The sequence below is a fragment of the Copidosoma floridanum genome, unplaced genomic scaffold (assembly GCF_036245765.1).
Source record: "Copidosoma floridanum isolate Cflo_tuat_1 unplaced genomic scaffold, Cflo_Japanese_pri ptg000019l, whole genome shotgun sequence".
Lineage (NCBI taxonomy): Eukaryota > Metazoa > Arthropoda > Insecta > Hymenoptera > Encyrtidae > Copidosoma > Copidosoma floridanum.
Genome location: NW_028321896.1, coordinates 13,271,665 through 13,292,287, shown reverse-complemented (window position 1 = coordinate 13,292,287; position 20,623 = coordinate 13,271,665). Strand labels below are relative to the sequence as shown.

The 20,623-nt window shown below is 36.2% G+C and overlaps 5 protein-coding genes across 7 annotated transcripts; 4 read left to right on the top strand and 1 right to left on the bottom strand.

Moving 5' to 3' along the window:
• Nucleotides 1–4,151: 4,151 nt before the first annotated feature.
• On the bottom strand, nt 4,152–6,108 carry Gclm (Glutamate-cysteine ligase modifier subunit). Of its 3 annotated transcripts, none has more exons than XM_089592965.1 (7): nt 5,802–6,108; nt 5,444–5,691; nt 5,291–5,353; nt 5,107–5,221; nt 4,823–5,022; nt 4,634–4,748; nt 4,152–4,568 (listed from the first exon to the last, which is right to left on the bottom strand). In XM_089592965.1, the coding sequence occupies exons 1-7, from the start codon at nt 5,854–5,856 to the stop codon at nt 4,426–4,428; spliced, it is 939 nt and encodes a 312-aa protein (XP_089449091.1). In that variant the 5' UTR covers nt 5,857–6,108; the 3' UTR covers nt 4,152–4,425. The 3 variants fall into 3 exon arrangements, with proteins under 3 accessions (XP_089449091.1, XP_089449092.1, XP_023247407.2); XM_089592966.1 differs by having other exon boundaries at nt 5,806–6,108; XM_023391639.2 differs by having other exon boundaries at nt 5,444–6,108.
• A 465-nt stretch (nt 6,109–6,573) lies between these two features.
• On the top strand, nt 6,574–7,575 carry LOC106645682 (transmembrane protein 14C). The gene is made up of 3 exons (XM_014361596.2): nt 6,574–6,790; nt 7,025–7,214; nt 7,298–7,575. Exons 1-3 carry the CDS (start codon nt 6,715–6,717, stop codon nt 7,359–7,361), a joined length of 330 nt encoding a protein of 109 aa, XP_014217082.1. The 5' UTR covers nt 6,574–6,714; the 3' UTR covers nt 7,362–7,575.
• A 139-nt stretch (nt 7,576–7,714) lies between these two features.
• Nucleotides 7,715–8,998, top strand: LOC106645677 (tRNA-uridine aminocarboxypropyltransferase 1). Its single transcript, XM_014361591.2, has 4 exons — nt 7,715–7,976; nt 8,157–8,297; nt 8,372–8,552; nt 8,623–8,998. The coding sequence occupies exons 1-4, from the start codon at nt 7,737–7,739 to the stop codon at nt 8,952–8,954; spliced, it is 894 nt and encodes a 297-aa protein (XP_014217077.2). The 5' UTR covers nt 7,715–7,736; the 3' UTR covers nt 8,955–8,998.
• A 10-nt stretch (nt 8,999–9,008) lies between these two features.
• LOC111643567 (uncharacterized) lies at nt 9,009–10,694 on the top strand. The gene is made up of 2 exons (XM_023391640.2): nt 9,009–10,372; nt 10,460–10,694. The coding sequence occupies exons 1-2, from the start codon at nt 9,152–9,154 to the stop codon at nt 10,625–10,627; spliced, it is 1,389 nt and encodes a 462-aa protein (XP_023247408.2). The 5' UTR covers nt 9,009–9,151; the 3' UTR covers nt 10,628–10,694.
• A 1,475-nt stretch (nt 10,695–12,169) lies between these two features.
• Nucleotides 12,170–20,541, top strand: Als2 (Amyotrophic lateral sclerosis 2). The gene is made up of 14 exons (XM_014361605.2): nt 12,170–12,774; nt 13,317–14,699; nt 14,790–15,356; nt 15,933–16,305; nt 16,405–16,606; nt 16,674–16,854; nt 17,542–17,708; nt 17,806–17,915; nt 18,166–18,374; nt 18,469–19,059; nt 19,148–19,324; nt 19,389–19,530; nt 19,596–19,778; nt 19,864–20,541. Exons 1-14 carry the CDS (start codon nt 12,401–12,403, stop codon nt 19,909–19,911), a joined length of 4,707 nt encoding a protein of 1,568 aa, XP_014217091.2. The 5' UTR covers nt 12,170–12,400; the 3' UTR covers nt 19,912–20,541.
• The last annotated feature ends 82 nt before the right edge of the window (nt 20,542–20,623 follow it).

Sequence of the window (20,623 nt, the reverse complement as noted above, 5' to 3'; positions counted from 1 at the left end):
CCCGTACCGCCGTAATTCTCTCTAAAGGAAGCGAAGAGAGAGAGAGAAAGATAGGAGCAGAGAGACGTCAGTCGTCAAGTCGTGAGTGTGTCTCAAAAGGGGGGGGGGGAGGCTGATGTGTGTGCTACTGCTGCCGGGCTTTGCGAAGCGATTACGTCTTTATTACGCGGCGCCGCCGCGAGAGCAGATCTTTCACAAGGGAGAGAAGACGGACGCGCTCGGATTGACGAGAGCGTGTACATATATATAGGTGCTCGCCCGTGGATATTGTGCTGTTCGCCGCGAGTCGAACAAGGGTCTTGGGAGAGGGGGAGGTTCCGCGGTTATACACATACATATACATATATATGTACAAATTGTGCGCGTGTGTCCCGGGCGAGCGAGCGTCAATGGGCTCATTCGCGATCGTCACCTCATCTGCACGTGCCTCATACACGTCAATCGGTCGTAGGAGGGCGAGGGGGTGAAAAAAGTACACTGCACTGTTTTGTTTAGATGAATAAAACTTTGATTTGGAACAAACCCTCGAAAATTTATCATTGGGCTCGTATATTATCCCATGTGTACACAGGTAAGCTTATACGTAGGTGGAATTTGAAAAATCAGTGCGATTCAATTCAATGGGAATTTTTCCGTGAATTTTCCAACGCACGGCCGCACAATATATATTGTGTACTGTGCGTGCAAAGGCACGCGCGCGCCCAACGGAAGCTAAAAAGGGAGAGAAATCCAGTGAATTACCGGCTTGGGGGTATACGCGTATACGCATACACAGTCGGGGCTCCGTGAATTCTTGTTGGGGGCACAGGTTGGGAGCAAAAATTTGCGAATCCAGGAGCCCGAGTGTCGCGAATACCGGGGCCTCGTAGTACGCCAGCTGTCCCGTGTTTCCCTGTATACCTCCTTCTTCCGTTTGTCTTGTCCCCCTTTATTTTTCCATCCCTCCCCTATAACCCCCAGCATATTTATCGCGTACTCCGTTGTGCAGGGTGACGCGTCTTACCATACGCGGGTATGATCTACTTGTGCGGTGGCTGTATGCTCTACTGAAACGAGTTCGCGTATCTATATATGGTTGTCATCGAGTGTTTTTTTTTCCAGCACGAGTAACATAGACGAGAAGTAAAAAAAAAAAAAAACCCTCCGAGCCTGGAAAAGTTGAACCAAGAGGAGCGTTCGTTAAAATTTAAGGCGTTCCGAAGCGCGGCCTAATTTATTTATCCTCCGGCAGCCCCTCGAGCCCGCAAGAAACAGATAGACGCCGAAAGAAGATAAAGAGAGGGAGGGAGGGAGGGAGGAACACACGAGCGACATTATATGTGGCATTAACATACAAAGTATGTCAAGAGAGCCGCTCCGGAGCGCGGAGGACTCGTTCTCGCATACCCTAACTCCTCGGTTTTTTTTTTTTTTTTTTTTTTTTTTCCGTCCAGAGAAGGGCAAAACTCCAGTGGAAGAAGAAGGGATATAAAAAAAAAAAAAAAAAATCACACGACATTCGTTCGAGAAGTATACGGAGGATTGTTCGACGGCGCAAAAACAAAAAGAACATACCTATACACGCACTCTCTGTGCCCTTTTTTTTTTTTTTTTTTTTTTTTTTCAAGCAGCTACCCATAACGCGCGGGAGCTCAATGGATACATCCTTCGTATATATACATGCACATGAGCCCTTTTGATCAATGGGCCCATGGTTATATTTATTTCTACTCTAGGATTATGTTTTTCTTTTTTTTTTTTTTTTTTTTTTACAACGAATGTATATAAGTATGTAGGTTGGTTTGCATACGCCGTTGCTTATACCCTGCACACGACGTCCCATCAGCCGTAATGAAACTTGGCTATTCATATAATGAGCTCGAGAGAGCTTTCATGGGTAATGAAAAAAAAAAAAAAAAAAAAAAAAAAAAGAAATGCTACTCCGATTAGGCTGTACATCAAAGCAAAGAGATATCGAGGTGGGGGGTGGGGAAGAAAAAAAAAGGGAGGATAGTCATGAATGTAAAGAGCGCGAGAAAGGGGATAAAGAGGGAGAGCGGTGGACAACTAGGAAGACGAAGAGGGTCCGTAAGTGGTGCGCACACGCGCAAGGAGAGGCCCCCCCGAGAAATGATGGGAAAAAAAAGCAAGGAAGGAAAAGGAGATCGAGTAGCGAGCCGTCGTACATATTTATATATATATACAGTCCGGCTTCCAGAGAGAAAAACAAGAGTAAAAGATGAATAGGAAGGAGAGAGGAGGGTCCAGGACGAACGAGACCGCTTGCGCCGTGTGCACATACATACGCGTATATATATATATATATGTGTGTATGTATGTATATATCGAAGGACCAACGGCAGCAGCTCCCTTTTTTTCCCCCGTTTGCTCGCGGCAGCGGCAAAGCGACTCTCCTCCTCCTTCTTTGCGTATATTATATCGCCGGAGGGATAAATCCGAGAGAGGGTAGCCGCGGGAGCCGCACGGCTATACCTACTCGTATACATGCATATATACCCACACACGCGTCCGCCGAAGGGGAAAAATCCTTTCGCGCGCCTCGAGATGTACCCTACGTATATACATACATGTGTGTATACCGAGTATACATATACATATATACGCACGTATGAAACGCCGCCAGCAAGTAGCTGATGATGCCAGCAGTGTCTCTTCCTTTTTTCCCTCATAAACCCCCTTTTCCCGACCGCGTGCGAGCTTATCGCTCCCCACGATATTATATATGTACGGTTTTGTCGCTATACATGGTCGCAAGCGTCCTCGCGAGGTGTCTTTTGACCGACCGACTACTGCACGGATAGGCGAGCTAATTTGTACACAGGTTTTTTTTTTCCCCATCTTCCATCGCGGACGGTCGCTTCACACATGGTTTAATAAACTTTTGCCAAGTATCGTGTGGGTGTGTGGTTCAAAGACATTGGGCAGCGAGAGAAAAATCGGTATGATTTTAAGACGTGGAAACACGGAGGGGCAGCGCGATCGGTTGAAAGGGGTGGGGGGGGGCAGGTCCACACACACAGCGAATATACAATTAGATGCGTTTTAACGATTGCGCGGCCGATCGATCTCCCGAGATTATCTCGCCGGCGGAGGAGGGCCGATCGGCTTCGCTGATAGTCCCCTCCCGCCGATCGGTTTTTCCGCTCTTATCTTTTCGTCGGAGGCAGCACGCGCGATCGTGGCTTTTTCCGAGGATGAGCCGTTTGTGGGATCCCGTGGTATCTGCGATCATCTGTACCACTCGAGAAATACTCGGGCGATGGGGCGCACATAGAAACTGATTGAATTTTTTAGTGCTGCGTGCATGTGTCGCGCGAGGTGGACTTTCGGCGGGTTTAAACGCGTTTATTCACATTTTCGACTCATGTTTGCTTATTTCAGAACCATAAATGTCCGAGAATACTTTTCACTTATCGTATATATACCCAATGAAATACGCTCATTTTTGCGCAAAGTTTTTTAAGTACTTGTTCAATTTCACTCGCAGTTTCGTGTAAAATGATCGTGTGCAACTTTTTTTTGTATCTATGGGCCGGCGGAGTGATTAATTATTGCGTTAAGATTACGTGTAGTAACTTTTAAACGTGGACAATTTAACGATAAATACAGTTTAACAACTCATCATCTTCGACTCTACGAATCGGGTTTTTCAGACTCGCTACTCTCCGCAAGAACGGTCTTCAAGACTCGTACTTCATTTTTTTTTTCCTTCCCAGCAACCTATTAATATTGAAATTCTAATAAGCGGAACGTTAAATCGGGATCTATTACGCGGCAAAATCTTGATTGTATGATTTGTATTATTTTAAAAGATCCTCAAAGCTTGTTTTCATAGTTTTTTTTAAAGATTGATCAAGTAGCGAGTAAACAAGGGACAAAAAAATCTTTTGTTTTCGTTAAAATTTATTGAAATAAACATCCTTTCATCGTTCCTGCATTGATATTTTTCAACTTAATTTAATTTAATTATTGATGGATTCTTGTACTTTGACAAGTATATCGAATCTTGTATGAATAGTACGAGCTTTAAATTAATATACCAACTACTGTCTGCATGACTGCGAAATATACGTTATTTTCAAGTATCATGCCTACACCTATTTTTAAAATAATTTCTTTGCTAATTTATGAGGCAGTGAAGGAGATTCTCGCAAAATGCTGTTTATATTTATAATATAATACAATGATAGACATTCTATACAGCTTTTCCGTTTGTACAATTTATCTACATGTATAAACAACATAATAAAAATATAATAACTTTGCGTTAATACAAAAATAGTTCTATGAAGCCTTCAAAGACATATCTTATAAAGTAATTATGTAACACGCCCTTTACTGTTCATTACAGAGAAAATTTGGAAAAAATGTAGGACTTTTATGTAATTAAACAATATATTTTAGAAACTTTCATAAAACTTTTACTCATGTTGGTTTATTAATTTTTACTAAATAACCTTTTGATGAAAGGACACCTCGACATTTGAGATGAATCTGATAGCGAGCAACCCAGTTCAGCTCAGCATTTTTACCAAAAAATTCAGACAATGTTTTTTTTGTGAGAATTGCTGAAAATTTATAATTTTTTATTAAAAAAAAAAAAAGTTTCCAAACATTAAATTAAAAATCTTACGGTTTGGATCACTGTGTGTCAATAGTTGAATGTCATTTTGTTTTGTAAACTCTTGAAGAGCTGGTGGTACAACACAGCACGTTGCTAGATTAATTTGAATTATATTTGGCTTTACCTAGAGTTAATTTTCAATAAATAAACAATTAAGGGGCATCAATTGTCAACCAAGATTCAATTAAATATACTTACGTTTGTCCAATTGTACAGTTGAATGAATTTTTCTGTATCCATATCACTAACTCCCACACTCATCAACTTCCCATTTTTGGAATATTCTTCAATGATTGTCCACAAACGTTGTAGTGACGGCAACAAATCATCAGCGTTATCCGATTTGTTGAGAACTATTACTAATGATTCTATTGTATCAGTTTTTAAAATTTCACACACTAAAAAAAAGGACCAATTTTAGAACTACTATTAAAAAGCTTTCTTTTAATCATAATCCAAACATATACTTAGGTATAATGTACCTTGATCAAGGGCTTCCTGCAAAGCTTTTGAATCTGATGTTGACAGAAAGATCTTGGCAGTAATTTTCATCTCCTTCCTATCCACGTTTTCTGGACTTGTGTCTGCATCATTGCACTGCAAAATAAATTAAAACAAAGTTTAATGACAAATGTTTAAAAAATGTTCAGCTACTGAATAACTTACATTATCTAAAGCATCACCTTGGCCTTGAGAAATTTTAGAAGTGATTTTCAATGCTTCAATCAGCTGAAAAAAAGTTGACAATAAGATTAGTAAGCGTTACTAATCAGGAGTATTACATTTTCCATCAAAACTAAATAAAAATAGCCACTTTACCTCCTCACCAGAATTAAGACCTGCTTTTTTCTTCAGCTCATTCATAGAGAGAATGTTTCCAGTGCTAAAGAGACACTTGTCAAACGACATCGTTACAAAAAAACAATAATTTCGCAAATAAAAGTTTTTACAACCGTTGCTCGTCAAACCACAACGTAATAACAAGATTTCGATTGCTACTGTCAGCGGCCACTTCCTATGATAATGATGACTTGCACGCCTTATCATGTGATCATATAACGTAATAACTGATAGTCGAGCACAATTAGTCACAACTAACAACACGTATACCTCCGACACACACAGATCCTGTGTGCAAGATACAAAAAACTGAAGGAAAAAAACCACGAATACCTACTTACACGTGCAGACAGGTTTTTGAATACTATTTTAGCTGCTGACAATGTTGACATGTGCTGTTGCTGTCGCTGATACTTGCAGCTGCACTGCAGCGGACTGAAATGAAAAGATCAGCTGAGATTTACTTATTGTTATAGTTACAATATTTAAACTTTGACTCCCAGAGATCAGTTGACTGTATGCTCATAAGTTTTCTTGAATCAAAAAAAAATAAAACGTCGGTTTGGAGTTTATTTATTTTTTTCATTAGCCAGTAAAAAACGCGTAATGATGTGTAAACAAAAAATAAAATCAGGCGCCACCATCTGCACTTAAAACCCCGGATGGTTAAATTTTTTTTAAATAGTTGGTAATGGTTTTTCATCAATGGATACTAGTTCTTTAAGATTGGTAGGTTGGCACTGTTGGCAGCAAAATATAACCATTATCTCCCCTCCCCCGAGACGTGCATTGACGCGGTTTATCTAAAAATTTATTGACCCCAATGAATTGATTTAAAAATTAATGTTACTAAAAAACTCAAATTCGATTTGTATGACTTCATGTGCACGTAATTTTTTTTCATTTTATTGTTATATGCAGCTCACTATCTCGCCTCCAGTTTATGCATTATACTCAGAAGCAATTAAGCGTGTAAAATTTATTAAATCTGATACTTTCACTATAAAACAACATTAAAGAATATCACGAAATATAACAATTAGAATACTGCAGCGATACACATCTCAATTATATTATGTTATGTGTACGTAGGTACTTACCTATAGGTATACACACGTAAGATACAATAGAGTTATTACGCATTTCTTGCGAATCATTCGGTAGCCGATTAAGCATTCAATAAAGCTTCAAAAGTTCTAGCCAAAGTGCAGGTTTTGTGAATAAATAGTTGATAAACAATAAAAAAAAAAATGCCTCTCGACATTCCTGGCTTCGCTTACGCTGCTAGCGTCGCAGCTGGTGGTATAATGGGTTATGTGAAATCCCGTAAGCATATAATTAATTGTACTATTAATTTTTATTTTTAAAAATAGCGTTTTTGATAGATAATTACATGATTGTCGTCCTCACAGCTAGGTTTTTCAACAGATGAAAAGATTTTAATTGACTTCTCATGGAAAATGAATTAATATGACACATATGAACAAGCAAACAAATTTCATTGCACTGAAGGTGATGAAAGTAATTGTGGTTAACGCCTTTCATTTGTTATTGTTATAGAATCCATTCCATCATTAGGAGCCGGTCTCTTGTTTGGCACAATTCTGGGGTATGGTGCATTTCAAACTTCTCAAGATCCGCACAATTATGGTTTAATCCTTGGTAGTAGTGCAGCTTTGGGAGGCTTAATGGGATACCGTTTCTATAATACTGGCAAAATCATGCCAGCAGGCGTTATTGCAGCAGTAAGGTAATGCAATAATTAACATGGCACTACCATTTGATTAATGATTATCAAAGTGGTTCAAACATAAATTTACACTTATTTTGCAGTGCTGTTATGGTGGTCAGATATGCACTAAGAGTGTTTTCACCTTCACCGGTGAAGATGCAGTAGGCAGAATCAAAACAAACATACATTAATTATTATCTTATACTTTCAAATGATAAGCATTTATTATTACACGTTAAATGGGTGGTAATTAATGAGTGTAATTTTTGTACTCAATGTTAAACATTTAAATGTTCAACATCTCATTACAAGGGACTGGGGGGGAAAAAATGTGTAAATTAAAAAAAATGTATCTATATGAAGTGAAGTGTATTTTCTTTTTTTTTTATTCACCTAAATGTACTAATTTACTAATTTTAATAATCGCAATTTTATATATACGTGTACCGCCCCCCCTCCTCCTCCGCTCGCTTCTGTAAAATAGCAGAAAACTGCAGTGTCTCTCAGTCTCACCACGTGAGTGCGCAGACATAAACAAGAATGACGGAACCAAGCGTTAATCTGTCTGACAGTCATGTAAATGCAAAATTAAAAATTTTGGAGGAACAGCAAAAAATCATTGATCGCGTTCCTTTTCGGCACTTGAAAATCGATGACGCCAGTTGTCTTGATACCATTAACAAGCGAGAAATTTGTGAAAAATGTTACAAATCACGAAAATTTTTCTGCTATACTTGTTACTCCCCGGTGATTGATAAACAGTACTTTCCCAAAATAAAGGTAATTCTTGTGTTATTATTTTTCTTTCTTTATTTTCATGTACAGCTTTAGCTATTCTGCAGTTTTGCTCATTTTGAAATTATCACGGTAGTAAGTGGGTGTTCTAACCTAGAATACAACACTAACGTACGATTCCACTGTGCAAAAAGACATTGTATAATAAAATATTTACATTTTTAGTTACCGGTTAAAATAGACGTAATTAAGCACAAACAAGAAGTTGATGGCAAAAGCACAGCCATTCATGCGGCTATAATTGCTCCTGAAGATGTTAGAATATATACATATCCAGATTTTCCAGAATTTCCTGATAAGGAAACAGTAAATATCAAATATATTTCATTGAACCTACTATTTAATGAAAATTATAAAAACAGTAAAATACTAGCCTTCAGACAGTACTTATTTTTCCAGGTAAAAATCCTATGAATGTTGAAGATTTGTTTATAAAAAACAAAGATGAAAATAAAATACTTATTAAAAGTACAAAAAATAAATTTCCTATTACAAGAGCAGTATTTATTGATAGCACTTGGCATCAAACAAAGTCAATTTATAAAGACCAAAGGCTAAGAGGTATACTGTTATACTATTTTACGTTTTTATTTAATGTGCATTGTTACTTTACAACTCATTTAAACTTTAGATTTACCTTGTGTAATATTGAGATCTAGAATCTCACAATTTTGGAGGCACCAGAAAAAAAGTCCTAGATGGTACTTGGCAACAGTTGAAGCTATTCATCAGTTACTAGTAGAATTACATGTAAGTTCATTTGGAATAGTTGATAATTATGCAGATATTGAAGATTTGATATCAACAAAAGACGTGAAAAGTAATGTTACAGAAGAATATTTATGTCAACCTTATAATGGGCAATACGACAACTTGTTATTTTTTTTTAAATACATGTATGAAAAAATCCACGAAATTTATGATCATGACAAATTGTGGGCTTACAAAAGACCTTTGCTGTGACAAATGTACATTATTTTCACTGCAACAGCAAGTATGTGATGTATACATGAAAACTGTTGTTAATTTAACTTTTCATAAAAATCAAAATTTTTAGACAAAAGACATCTAAACTTTTCTAACCAACAATTTTAAGTTTAACCTTAGTTTGAAAAACATAGAAGTTATTTGCGTTTTTAATTAATAAAATTTAAAAAATCATGGATGATTTAAAAAACGATATAGATGCATTAAGTTCTCACAGTAATACTGAAGCACAATTTTTAGAACAAGTCAAAGAATGTCAACATCACCTTAAATGCATGGAAAAATTATTTTACGACTTACAAAATACAGATTATAAACAAGAAGTAGTTAAATCACACACTTCTTTAAACAGCATATTGAGTAAAAGTTTTCCAGACTTACGGACATTGGTGAATGAATATGGAAGTCATTCACTAAGGGAAAATCAAAGTATAAAATCTGTAAAGGAAACCATGAATATTTTCAAAAATCTCGAAAATCATAGTAACGATTCCGCTCCATTAACATTTGTTATTCAAGTGCCTAATACTTTCTTGGATACAGTTAAAAAAGAAATCTCTAATGGCTTTTTGGAAAACATATCTCAAAATCCAACTAAAAATACATGTGGACCTCAAAAAAATAAAGGATTATCATGGTTTTTGCAAAAACTACGAAGAAAAAAAAAACGAGCCTCTTCTGTTACAAATATGAAGATTTCCAACGATGTCATACAGTTTCTGAAATCGAGAAGCGATGAAAACTTTGTAAGTAGTTTGTTGAATTCGTACAAAAGCAATGTAAATAGTAATGCAGATGATGAACTTACAAATAATTATGAGAAAAAGCCTTCTGTCAGTGAAAATTACAAAAATATTGAAATCGAGCACAAGTTGATTGATTCAAAACAAAGTCAGAGTTTAATATTTCCCATAACGTACAATCTTGATGGAAAAGCACCTGTCCCTTTATTGCCAAGTATACATATTGAACATCAGATAAAACCACAGATAAGCTCAAATACATTTTCACACTCTATAAAAATAAAAAACGAATTACCAGTAGAGCATTCAAGCAAGTTTTCTGACAATACTGTATTAACAGAAGAAGCTAATGCAAAAAATGAAAGTGAAATCCTAGAACAAAAATATATAGAATCAGAGTCTATGGAAATACTTATTAACAGGCTAACTCAAGCTTTACTCAGAGCTACAGAAAAATTGGGCGATTTAGAATCTATGAAGGCTTTAGTAGAAAAATTAAACACTAAACAGCCAATAGTCACTACATCTGATGGAAATACCCAGAATCTTAAAATGAAGAAAAATAAAGGATCAAAATCAAGCAATTATTCAGTGAATGCTAAAGGGATCAAAAAAGAATCTATTGAAAAACCGGAGAAAGATAAGCCAATGGTACATATAATATGTATAATTCATAGCACAGTTTTTCTCATTTCTTATTGATTATAATAATTAATGGAATATTAACAAATTTTACAGGTGCTGGAAAGACAGTTATCCAAACTTAGCGTTTGTTCAAATTCAAGTAGTGCAACAAGCAATGAGGACATTTATAAAAGTTCAATGATCAATTTCATGGCTGCCAGATGTCAATCGCCTTCTAGGGTCAATTATCTTGTTTGCCAAAGTGAAAAGGATATTTACTAAGCAATTTTGTACAAGTGAAACGCAAATTTTTCTCAAACCCAAATAAAATATAGTAATTAATAAAATCGAAAAAAGGCATGCATTAAATTACAACTGTACACTTGATAAAACGTTTTTCAATAAATTGGAAGTATACCAGCTCTCATATTTGTCATTTTTTTAACACTATCATACTTAGCAGATGAGATTATTAGAATTAAAAGCACACAGTGTAAGAAATGCATAGATTTACCAGTCTGTGAAAGCTAAACTGATAAATATGTATGCCATTGACTTTGTAACACTTATATTGGCAACCTTTTCGTCCATTTAAGCAGTATCAAAGTTGCAAAATTCAGCAAATGTGCGATTAGCGTTAAAAAAATCTGACCGTTTCTGGTGATGGACCTATATGAATTGATCAACATCAGGTAACTTTTTTTTTTTTTACAAATTGTACCGGAAATTAACAAATGCTGTTTCAGTACAGTCAGCAGCGTCTCGTACTTAAGAAAGCATCTCATGAGCACAATTAAAATTAAATGAATCTGTCAAAAACTTAAAAAAATTTTTTTTAATTTAAGTTAATTAATTGGCATGTGTATAGGAAAAAAAATAAAAAAATTCCTTCTTACCTCCTTTTCGAGATATCGAACTAGAAAGTCGAAAAAATCGTATTTTGTATACATGTGATATTAGGGTTATTTCTTGCTTATTTGATAGTTATAAATATGAAAAAAATAATGAAAACCATTCTATTTGCTTTTTTTTCTTAATGTAGCAACTCGATTTTCGAAAAACACATTTTAAATATATTTGATTTTAATATAAAAACACTTGATAAACTGATATGATTTATTGATTAAAAAATGATGAAATTTCTGTTAATTTTACCATCGCTTCCCGGCACACTGACACAGATCAAAGTGTATTATCTATTATTCTCATCAGCTTGGTATCTGATACGCTCTTCATGTAAGAGCAATTCAAAATTCAAATCCTCGCGCGCTTAATCTAGCATGCATTTTCAAAAAAAAAAAGAAAAAGTGAATCACTAATGATAAAAACAATATTAATAATATAATATATATACTTGTCATAGAGATTAATTGAAATTATTTATATATTATAGCGATAAAACAGAGAATTACTATACTTAATTTTTCAAGATGTATATTGCGACTATTTTATATATATAATTTATATCAATAATTTAATATTCTCAACACAATTGTGATACTAGTTACTAAAACAAATGTCTTAAGAGTTCAATGTTAATAAGGACTAAAAATATGTCAATCCTACGTATCATACAAATAACTCTCCTATGTAATTTACCATGTATACTACTCAGTGGCTGTATGTTTTCTCTAAGCCAATAAAAAACTACTATACTACTACTACTACTACTACTACTACTACTACATATCTATAAGTATATGTATAGAACTCCGATTGCTCCGAAAAGAAGAGAGAGTATAAACAGTGTGTTTATGTTTTGTATAGACAGTAGATATAGGTTTATGTGTACAAATATAATCAGAGCGCAACCGTAAGTGCAACTTTTGACAACAATGTTTAGTCATCAACCCACAAGAGTGAGAGAGTATACATAGGCAGCGATGCTCTCGTGCAACGCCGCCCAGCTGATTAATCGATCCCGCTCCAATTTATCGTGAATAATAACATGACGATGAACAGTTGTGCTTGTTGCCAAATAGTCGAGTCAAGTAAAACGACAACGGGCGTAACTAAAGTCTCGAGGTTATATCTTTGTCCAGGAGTGGCGTTGTTATGTGCGAGAAAAACGCCACCCTGGTGCACCTGTGGCGTGGCGCCGACAAGGTCAAGCTCGACCTTGAGGATGAACTCGATGGCGCTCTGGCCAAGGTCGTTAGTGTCGATGATCGGGTGTTTTTCATGACGAAGGCTGGCAGCCTCTACTATGGGGATGTCGTAGATGAGGTCAAGGACGAGGATGATGGTGTTTCGGATGTGTCCTCGTTGAGTCTCAGGAAGAGCCAGTTGTGCGCGGTCGATTTGGCTGCCAATAGCGAGCACGTTTTCATTGTTACTCATGATGGTACGGTTCAAAAAATTAATCCCCGTGATTTCAGTGTGATTGATAACATCATTCTTGACGAAGGTGTCAAGTATTGCAGCCATGGGTACGGTGTTATTTTCAATTTTTTAAAAATATGTATTTTTTTAGCTCTGATATCTTGCTTGCTTAACGTTTCGTTAAAAAAACTTTATTCTAACAATGTACATTTTTAGTTTGTGTACTCAATGTTTTTTGTTATTTTTGAAATTGTTTAATTTGCGTAAGTCATCGAATGATAAGTACATGAGAAAAATAGCGATCAATTTTTAGTGAAATTCGTTTTTTTTTTCTCCCGAAAATACGTCAAACTTCGATTTTTACATACCGTGCAAAACGGGAGCGATACCCCATTATCGCACTGATAGCGCCGTGAGTTCTTTCACGACTGCTGAATTTTCAATGTAAAATGATTTCTTTAATGTCTTTGTGAATTTAAGTGCCCATTATTTATTGAATGAACAAACGGTAGAAAAACTTTAACAAAAAAAAAACACATTGGGTGGAAAATTCTTAACAAAATGAAAAGCAAATTTATCTTTCTTATTAAAAAAAAAAAATTTATAGCCCGTCATGTGCATACATAATATTCAAACATAATAATTTTAGGAGTAAGCAAGAAAGCTGCATGGTAAAAGTCACATCGATCGCAGTAAATGATAGCTCAGCTCTCTTTGTCACGGAAAATGGCCAATTATGGGCAAGCGGCGAGCAGGCTCAGATCGATATCAAAAGCGACCTCCGGGAGGCCAGAAGAGTTTCTTTTTTCGAAGGGCGTATTGTCTCGGACGTGGCGAGTGGCACAAATTTTCACGCAGTCCTCGTCCAAAGACTGTCCAGGTTGGCCAAGGACGACTGCTCGGACAGCGACAACGAAGCCGCCGAAGAGGTGTTCGTCAAGTCGTGCTCGCAATGCCTGCAGAGCAACAACCTCATGCCAACAAGCCCGATGAGCGTAGCGTCTTCGGACACCGGCCTAATGAACGTCAATCTCCAGCCCTTCAGCGAGGAGCATTACTCATGCTCCAGTACCAGCAAGGAGGATGTCTTTCACACGGTGGACAATGAAAAGTCGTCGCTACTTAACTCGGAAAATTCGATAGCCAGCGGCGACTTGATCATCGACGAGGTAGCAGGGTCGGAAAAGGAGGTCACAGAGTCAAAGAAGAATTCGTCGCTCTTGATAAACACCGAGACCGCAAGGCAGTTTTTCACCCGACAATTGTCCTGGGTTTCTTCGTACGGAAGCAGTCCTAAGGAAGTAGAACTTCTGCAGATGGACGCGATTGACAACAATCCGGCGAGTCTCATCAAACAAAACGTCACGAGTATGGCCAGTTTGGTGTACGAAGGTGTAAAAACGGTAGGTGACAAAGTGGTTACCTTATCGAGGCACGTGAGTGGCAGCTCAGATCCGAACGAGGCACGTGCCGAGGATGACGCGAGCGACAACTTCGAGGAACTTGGTATCGAAGAGTCCAAGAGAACGGCGGGAAGCCTAATCAATAGTCTCAAGAGAGCGGATGACAGCCTTGTTTGGTCATCGAGCACCGGATCATCCGAACACGAGCTCGTGCAGAAACGCTTGAACAAGCGAGTCCAAAAGCTCGTTGGGATGGGCAGCTGCATTTTATCTAGCGAGCTGTGGACATGGGGCGACGTCAAGTACGGTCAGCTCGGCGTCGGGGACATTATCAGTCGGCCGAGGCCTCAAGAGGTAACGACACTTGGTCACTCAGCGCTCAGAAAAATAGCTTGCGGTGATTTTCATACCTTAGCTCTTACGCTGGACGGCAGAGTCTTTGCCTGGGGTAGGAATAATTATATGCAGGTGGCACACTGCTCGCAAGTATACCAAAAGTCGCCTCAGCTGTTCTCTTCCAACTATTTTTTAAGCTTGTCACCAAACGAGAGAGCCAGGGACATTGCGGCCGGTGGCAATAACAGCTTGATCATGACTGACAAAAACGTATTTTTGATGGGGAAGCACAAGTAAGTGCCGTTACGGTACACATATACACATACTTGCTTGATTTTGATTGCAGGATGAAATAGGCTGCTTAATTAAAAGTGTCCTTTCAGGTCTTCCGGTATCATGTCAAGCCTAGAAATACCGGACGCCAATGACATGGCACTCAAAAATATTTTATGCACGAGCATCTTAAGCTGCTGCACTATGACAAAGAGCTCAATCACAATGGTATCAGATTTACCACTGATAGAGGAGCAAGTATTTTTAGAAGAAACGCTTCACGCTTATCAGAACCTTATAAAGCCACTTCAAGTTAAAGGTGGAGCTGCTATCGAATCTGACGTGTACGAGGCTTTGTGTTGCAGCTACCAGGAGCTTCTCAGTGTTAACGTTTTAAATGTCAAGAGCCTCCAAGATTACTACAGTGGTGCGATCGAGGCTCACGAAGTTACCATTGTCATCAATGTAGACGAGTTTATTAACGTCTTCAAGTTATATTTGAATGCAGTGTGTGATATTGTGTCTCTCGGTGGATTTGTACAAATTCCTAAACTCATCGATACATTTGACATTTTGTTAAATGTTTTTAAAGATAAGGTCAAAGGAAAAAATGGAGAGATTACTAACGAGTCCATCGTTGCTCATATATTGCAGCGTCCCATACAACACTTGAATAGGTAATTGATAATGTCCTATTACTTACGCATGCGTTATAATGTTTTTAAATATATACATATAGTTATCATGCTTACGTTAGCCAACGCCCGTAATTTCGAACTGAAAAATGCGGAGGCTAGGTCGAAACATTTCATAAGGGAATCGAACGGAAAAAAATGCGATCGCTTATAAGTAAATTGTCACTCCGCTGTACTTTTTTAAAATACTCTCGTGCATGTCTACGTATAATTATGAATCTTTATAAGTTCGTTTACTACGTCCTCGTCAATTATAGGAAAACTGAGATTCGAAACTTGTACGCATCTCAAAGGACGTGTAGACGCTGCTTTTCTCGCTCTGGTAATGCTCATCGCGCCAGTTACGGAAACTACTTTTATGAATCATCTCCACTATCACCTCGTTATTTTTTCACGTCTACTTAGTTTTATCTCTATATTAAAATTTTTTTTCCGACTGTTTGAAGTAAAAAGAAAAAAATTTTTACGAAAAATAAACAATCCAAATAAGATAAATTAATTTTTGCAACTTTATAGTTTCCAATTTTGGTACTCATGCATTTAACCATGGAATTACAGGTATATCAGTATAATAAATAATTTAATAAAACTAAATAAAGCTAAAACAAAGATGGACGATTTGCAAGACGCCTTAAGCAAATGGGACCTGATTTCCAAAGAACAAGCAAAACGCCTGCAAGATGCCGAAAGTACAAAAAATTTCTGGGAGGGCTCAGGAAAGTCAATCGAGCAGTTTCGATCTCCCGAAAGGAGAATGATTAAAGAATCTCGATCTCATCCTATTTCATTGCATAATTCTAGTAGATTTTCATCTCACTGGTTCATACTCTTAACCGATGTATTTATACACGTTAGTGGTACAAATTACTACTCTGCTCATCTCTTACCATTGTTATGGGTGGAACTGTTACCTGACTCAGACACGTTAAAAGTATGTGTTTGCGATTTCAGAGTATACATACAAAGTGACAATTTGTCACTAATTGTTGCTAATTTCCACGCGGGACTAGAAAAAAAATTTTTTTTTTAGAATGCCATATCGATAACGACGCCAGAAGATAGTTTTATATTATACACACCAACGGCCGCTGATCGTAGCGAGTGGTTTCATGCCCTGCAGACGGCCATTAAAAACAGCCTACAACGATCTGCTAGTCATATGCCTCCGCAAATTCGTACTGGTTCATTTTCGTTTGCAAAACATGCCGTGTATAAGGATGCCACATACACCGGTATAAACTTTAGTGTTGAGAAAATGTTTTTGAACTTAAAAATATTCATCGTCATTACAATTTAAAGGTCAGTGGATGAATGGAAAATTACACGGTTCTGGTAAATTAGAATGGGCGGATAATCGTATGTACATAGGTCAGTTCCATAAAGGTGCCATACATGGAACTGGTCGAATGGAAATGCCCACCCAAGGTATCTATGAAGGACAGTGGAAAGATGGACAACAAAATGGATTTGGTATTATGAGGTTTGTTTGATTTATACATTTCAATGTTGGATGATGATAAATATCATTAAATTTTCATCATTTTTATGACATAGTAATAGTTAATTGGAAAAAATTATAATAAAAGATATAACATTTTTTTTTACATTGCCGAAAAATAATATGTAGACGTGTAGACTCGTTTGTATACTTTTTTTTTTTTTTTTATCATTATTTTACACTTTTTTGTGTACCAATTTTACCTCCATCCCTGTATTTTTATTATTTTGTACTTTTTCTACGTTTATTTTACATTTTTTATGCACCTTTCTTTATGTAATTTTTACTTTTTTTACATTTGTCGTTAACTATTTCGCGATTTCGACCGCAATGGAAAGAAGTAAAAATTCGTAATCGTGGAAAAACTCTGAAAAAAATTTAACTTGACTACATGGTGTCGGGAATACTTTTCTCGCTGAAAACAGTACAGAAAAATAAGCAGGAGTCGAATCCCTGACCCCTGACTCCTTGAAAGACTGATAGTCGCTAATAAAATAGGGGGGGAGAGATTGATTCCTTGTCGTAAACCTGAGTAAATACAATGCGATCCTGTTGAAATAAAAATAGTAAAAAAAAAATAATAATAATAATATACTTCAAAAATCTTTGAAAAAATCGTGTGGCAATTTATTAATATTAAAAAAATTTGTTTTCGTTTGAAAAATGCAGTTACATAAATGGAGAGATCTATGAAGGATATTTCAAAGATAGTTTGCCACATGGACATGGTATAAAAAAAGAAGGTCATTTTATGGCGTCCAGTGCTTCCGTATACATTGGCGAATGGTCCTTAGGCATGAAACAAGGATATGGAGTTATGGACGATATAAAAACTGGTGATTTAAACTTTTCTGTCATAAAAAAATGCACGATTTCAATCATCTATTACGTAGGAGACAAATAAGCAAGTATATAATTGAATCCATATTGTAGGAGAAAAATATATGGGATCTTGGAATAACAATATGAAACATGGAAGTGGACTTATTATTACCTTAGATGGCATATATTACGAAGGAACATTTGTTCAAGATATTTTTATGGTAACTTGATATTTCTTAGAAATAATATAATTCAATTGCGCACACCTGTACATCTAAAGCGCTAAAATAAAAAATATCTCTTAACGCATACGTGCTGATTTCTTTTACCCCCTCCCCTGGGGGCTATGCAAATGATTTTATATTTTACAATACGTAAAAAGTAGAAAATTATGCTTAATTTGAATCAACGATCATAAATTGGATATACAAATAAAATAATTACTACTTCAATTTTCGTCGATATTTGCAGGGTCATGGGATTATGGTCTTTGAAGATGGAACTCATTACGAGGGTGAATTTAAGTCCGTGGGTGTTTTTGGTGGAAAGGGCATTTTAACTTTTTGTAATGAAGAAAAATTGGAAGGGAATTTCAGTGGAGCGTGGAATGAGGGTATAAAGGTTACAGCCACACTGCACATAAATAATAAAGTTAATGAAAAGTCGAAACATGAGCCACCGTAAGTACCACTATGGTTCACTTTTTCCCCATGAATTATTGTATTGAAAGTTTTTCGAAATTTTATCGTTCGATATGTATATACGTTTTACTAGATCTTTTGGAAAGTTATGCGCGAGACCCGATCAAAAATGGAAAGCGATATTCCGGCAATTCTATCAGCAGCTTGGTTTGACGGATAACTCAAACAATAATAACCACAACAATAACCCCGCAGTTCAACAGCTTGAAACACAAAAGCTCTGGCAGAACGTAGCGGCCATAATTTCAAAATCTCAACGCAGTTACCAAAAACGACAGCATTTCAACAACAACACCTTCCTCGTCTCTTCGTTCAATCAACAAAATAAAGAAATGGTGAAAAATTTTGACCAACTGAATAAAATATTGTGCTTTGGTTACGAAGAGCTCAACCAATCTGCTTACGAACAAGTACACAAATACTTGTCGCGAGCTTTCGAAAGTCCTCATCATCCGCTTGGCACGCTCTTGAGTGAGCTAGCCACCGTGTATACGGCTACTTACGGTGGTGTGAGAGTACACCCATTGCTTTTAGAGCACGCGGTGTCGGAACTCAAAAGCATTACCACCAGAATATACGAAGCTGTTACGCTATTCTTTCCAGCTTTGCCCAAGGCTGATGATCAGTACTTACTTAGATCCGAAAATGGCGATCACAATGAGGAGTAAATATGCTATGGATAATAATTTTTAACGATTTAATCTCAAACATTGAAAGCCCTCTGTCTCTACCTTGAATTTTATCATTTTTAGAAAAATGATAAGTTCGGCTGCCATACTTCACCCAATTTTATTGCCACGAGTTTATTCGGCCTTGTTTGTACTCTACGCGCTTCACAATAAAAAAACGGACGATAGTTATTGGAAAAGATTAATGAAGTGGAACAAACAGCCTAACAATACGTTGTTAGCTTTTCTAGGTGTCCATCAGTAAGTTATTATCATACTTTTTGATGATACTTAGAGTTTCATCGATTAATTGCACCTTTTTCAGAAAATTTTGGAAAGATTTTAATACATCGGAAAACGATGTATTTTTGATTGATGCAATAGAAACCTTACAACAATTGAAAACAACGTTTTCTGCAGTTGAAAAATTAATTGTCATCAGAAATACCTACGAACAAATAGAACTGGTAAAATTCGTAAATCTAAGTAAAATTTCAAATTTTTTAAAAATAATTTCGATTATGTTTTATAGGCCATACAAAAAAGGTTGAAAGAAAATTATAAATTATCTGCTGACGATTTGATACCAATATTTTACTTTGTTGTCGTCCGAGCAAGCGTTTTACAACTTAAAAGTGAATTGCATTTCATAGATGATTTTAAAGAGTCTCATTTGATGAACGGACCAATTGGTTACGCGTTCACCACAGTAATGGTAAGTTACACTTTCTTTAACTTGTTCTTAAACAATTTTTCGGATAACCAACTGTAGCGATTATTTATACGAATTTTTTTTTCAGAGTATTTACGACCATATACTACAGGAAAAAATATCAGAGGATGATTAAATTTATTTCTATTATAATGAATCTGGCTGGTACAGAAAAATGTTTATGTTGTTGTTTAAACGTTGTCTGTGACAGACTGTCAAAATGTTAATACTCTCTATAATTTATTTGTTAAAACGTATATGATCACCGGTTCAAAGTAAATTGAAATAAATTTTTAGACTCTAGAAAAATCAACATTAAATTTTTGTATATTACATTACTTTGAACCCTTCATACACGTGTTTACGTAATGAACTTTTAAAATGTATATAAACAATATTCTGTCTAATGATCGTGACTCTATTTTTGTGGAAAACAAATGTTTCATCAAATGTCGAATTGTTACGACATGCGGTTAAAGTGCATTTCATTTTTTTTTTTTTTTTTTTTAACATACTACAAAAGTAAAAAGTGTACATATAAAATGCGATAATTTTTAAAACTATCCGAACATTCCATGCGAATTATAATGGTGCTTTAATTTTTTATCTTTTAGTTATTTTTTTGTTCACTAATAGTTTTTAATAAAGAAAGTTTAATTAAATTATGTGGATTATATTATTTGCGCGCTCTTAATCATCGCTCAATTAACTAATACGTTATTCAGCAAGGAAACTTCACATTAAGTTGAGGTGGATGCAACGTGCAGCAATAACGTTTGAGAAGCTGTTTCTTATTGGTAGTTGCAAAACAAAATTCGTTGGAACGATTTGTCCACACACGGTCAATG

Excerpts from the sequence above, each read along its gene's own strand:
- Gclm (XM_089592965.1), bottom strand. The coding sequence starts at position 5,856 with ATGTCAACATTGTCAGCAGCTAAAATAGTATTCAAAAACCTGTCTGCA. Across the intron at positions 5,354-5,443 it reads GTCTTAATTCTGGTGAGGAG|CTGATTGAAGCATTGAAAAT; the intron begins GTAAAGTGGCTA and ends ACTTTTTTTCAG. Across the intron at positions 5,023-5,106 it reads GCAGGAAGCCCTTGATCAAG|TGTGTGAAATTTTAAAAACT; the intron begins GTACATTATACC and ends CCTTTTTTTTAG.
- LOC106645682 (XM_014361596.2), top strand. The coding sequence starts at position 6,715 with ATGCCTCTCGACATTCCTGGCTTCGCTTACGCTGCTAGCGTCGCAGCT. Across the intron at positions 6,791-7,024 it reads AATGGGTTATGTGAAATCCC|AATCCATTCCATCATTAGGA; the intron begins GTAAGCATATAA and ends TTATTGTTATAG. Across the intron at positions 7,215-7,297 it reads GGCGTTATTGCAGCAGTAAG|TGCTGTTATGGTGGTCAGAT; the intron begins GTAATGCAATAA and ends CTTATTTTGCAG.
- LOC106645677 (XM_014361591.2), top strand. The coding sequence starts at position 7,737 with ATGACGGAACCAAGCGTTAATCTGTCTGACAGTCATGTAAATGCAAAA. Across the intron at positions 8,298-8,371 it reads AATTTCCTGATAAGGAAACA|ACAGTACTTATTTTTCCAGG; the intron begins GTAAATATCAAA and ends ACTAGCCTTCAG. Across the intron at positions 8,553-8,622 it reads TAAAGACCAAAGGCTAAGAG|ATTTACCTTGTGTAATATTG; the intron begins GTATACTGTTAT and ends TTTAAACTTTAG.
- LOC111643567 (XM_023391640.2), top strand. The coding sequence starts at position 9,152 with ATGGATGATTTAAAAAACGATATAGATGCATTAAGTTCTCACAGTAAT. Across the intron at positions 10,373-10,459 it reads CGGAGAAAGATAAGCCAATG|GTGCTGGAAAGACAGTTATC; the intron begins GTACATATAATA and ends CAAATTTTACAG.
- Als2 (XM_014361605.2), top strand. The coding sequence starts at position 12,401 with ATGTGCGAGAAAAACGCCACCCTGGTGCACCTGTGGCGTGGCGCCGAC. Across the intron at positions 12,775-13,316 it reads GTCAAGTATTGCAGCCATGG|GAGTAAGCAAGAAAGCTGCA; the intron begins GTACGGTGTTAT and ends TAATAATTTTAG. Across the intron at positions 16,306-16,404 it reads CTGACTCAGACACGTTAAAA|AATGCCATATCGATAACGAC; the intron begins GTATGTGTTTGC and ends TTTTTTTTTTAG.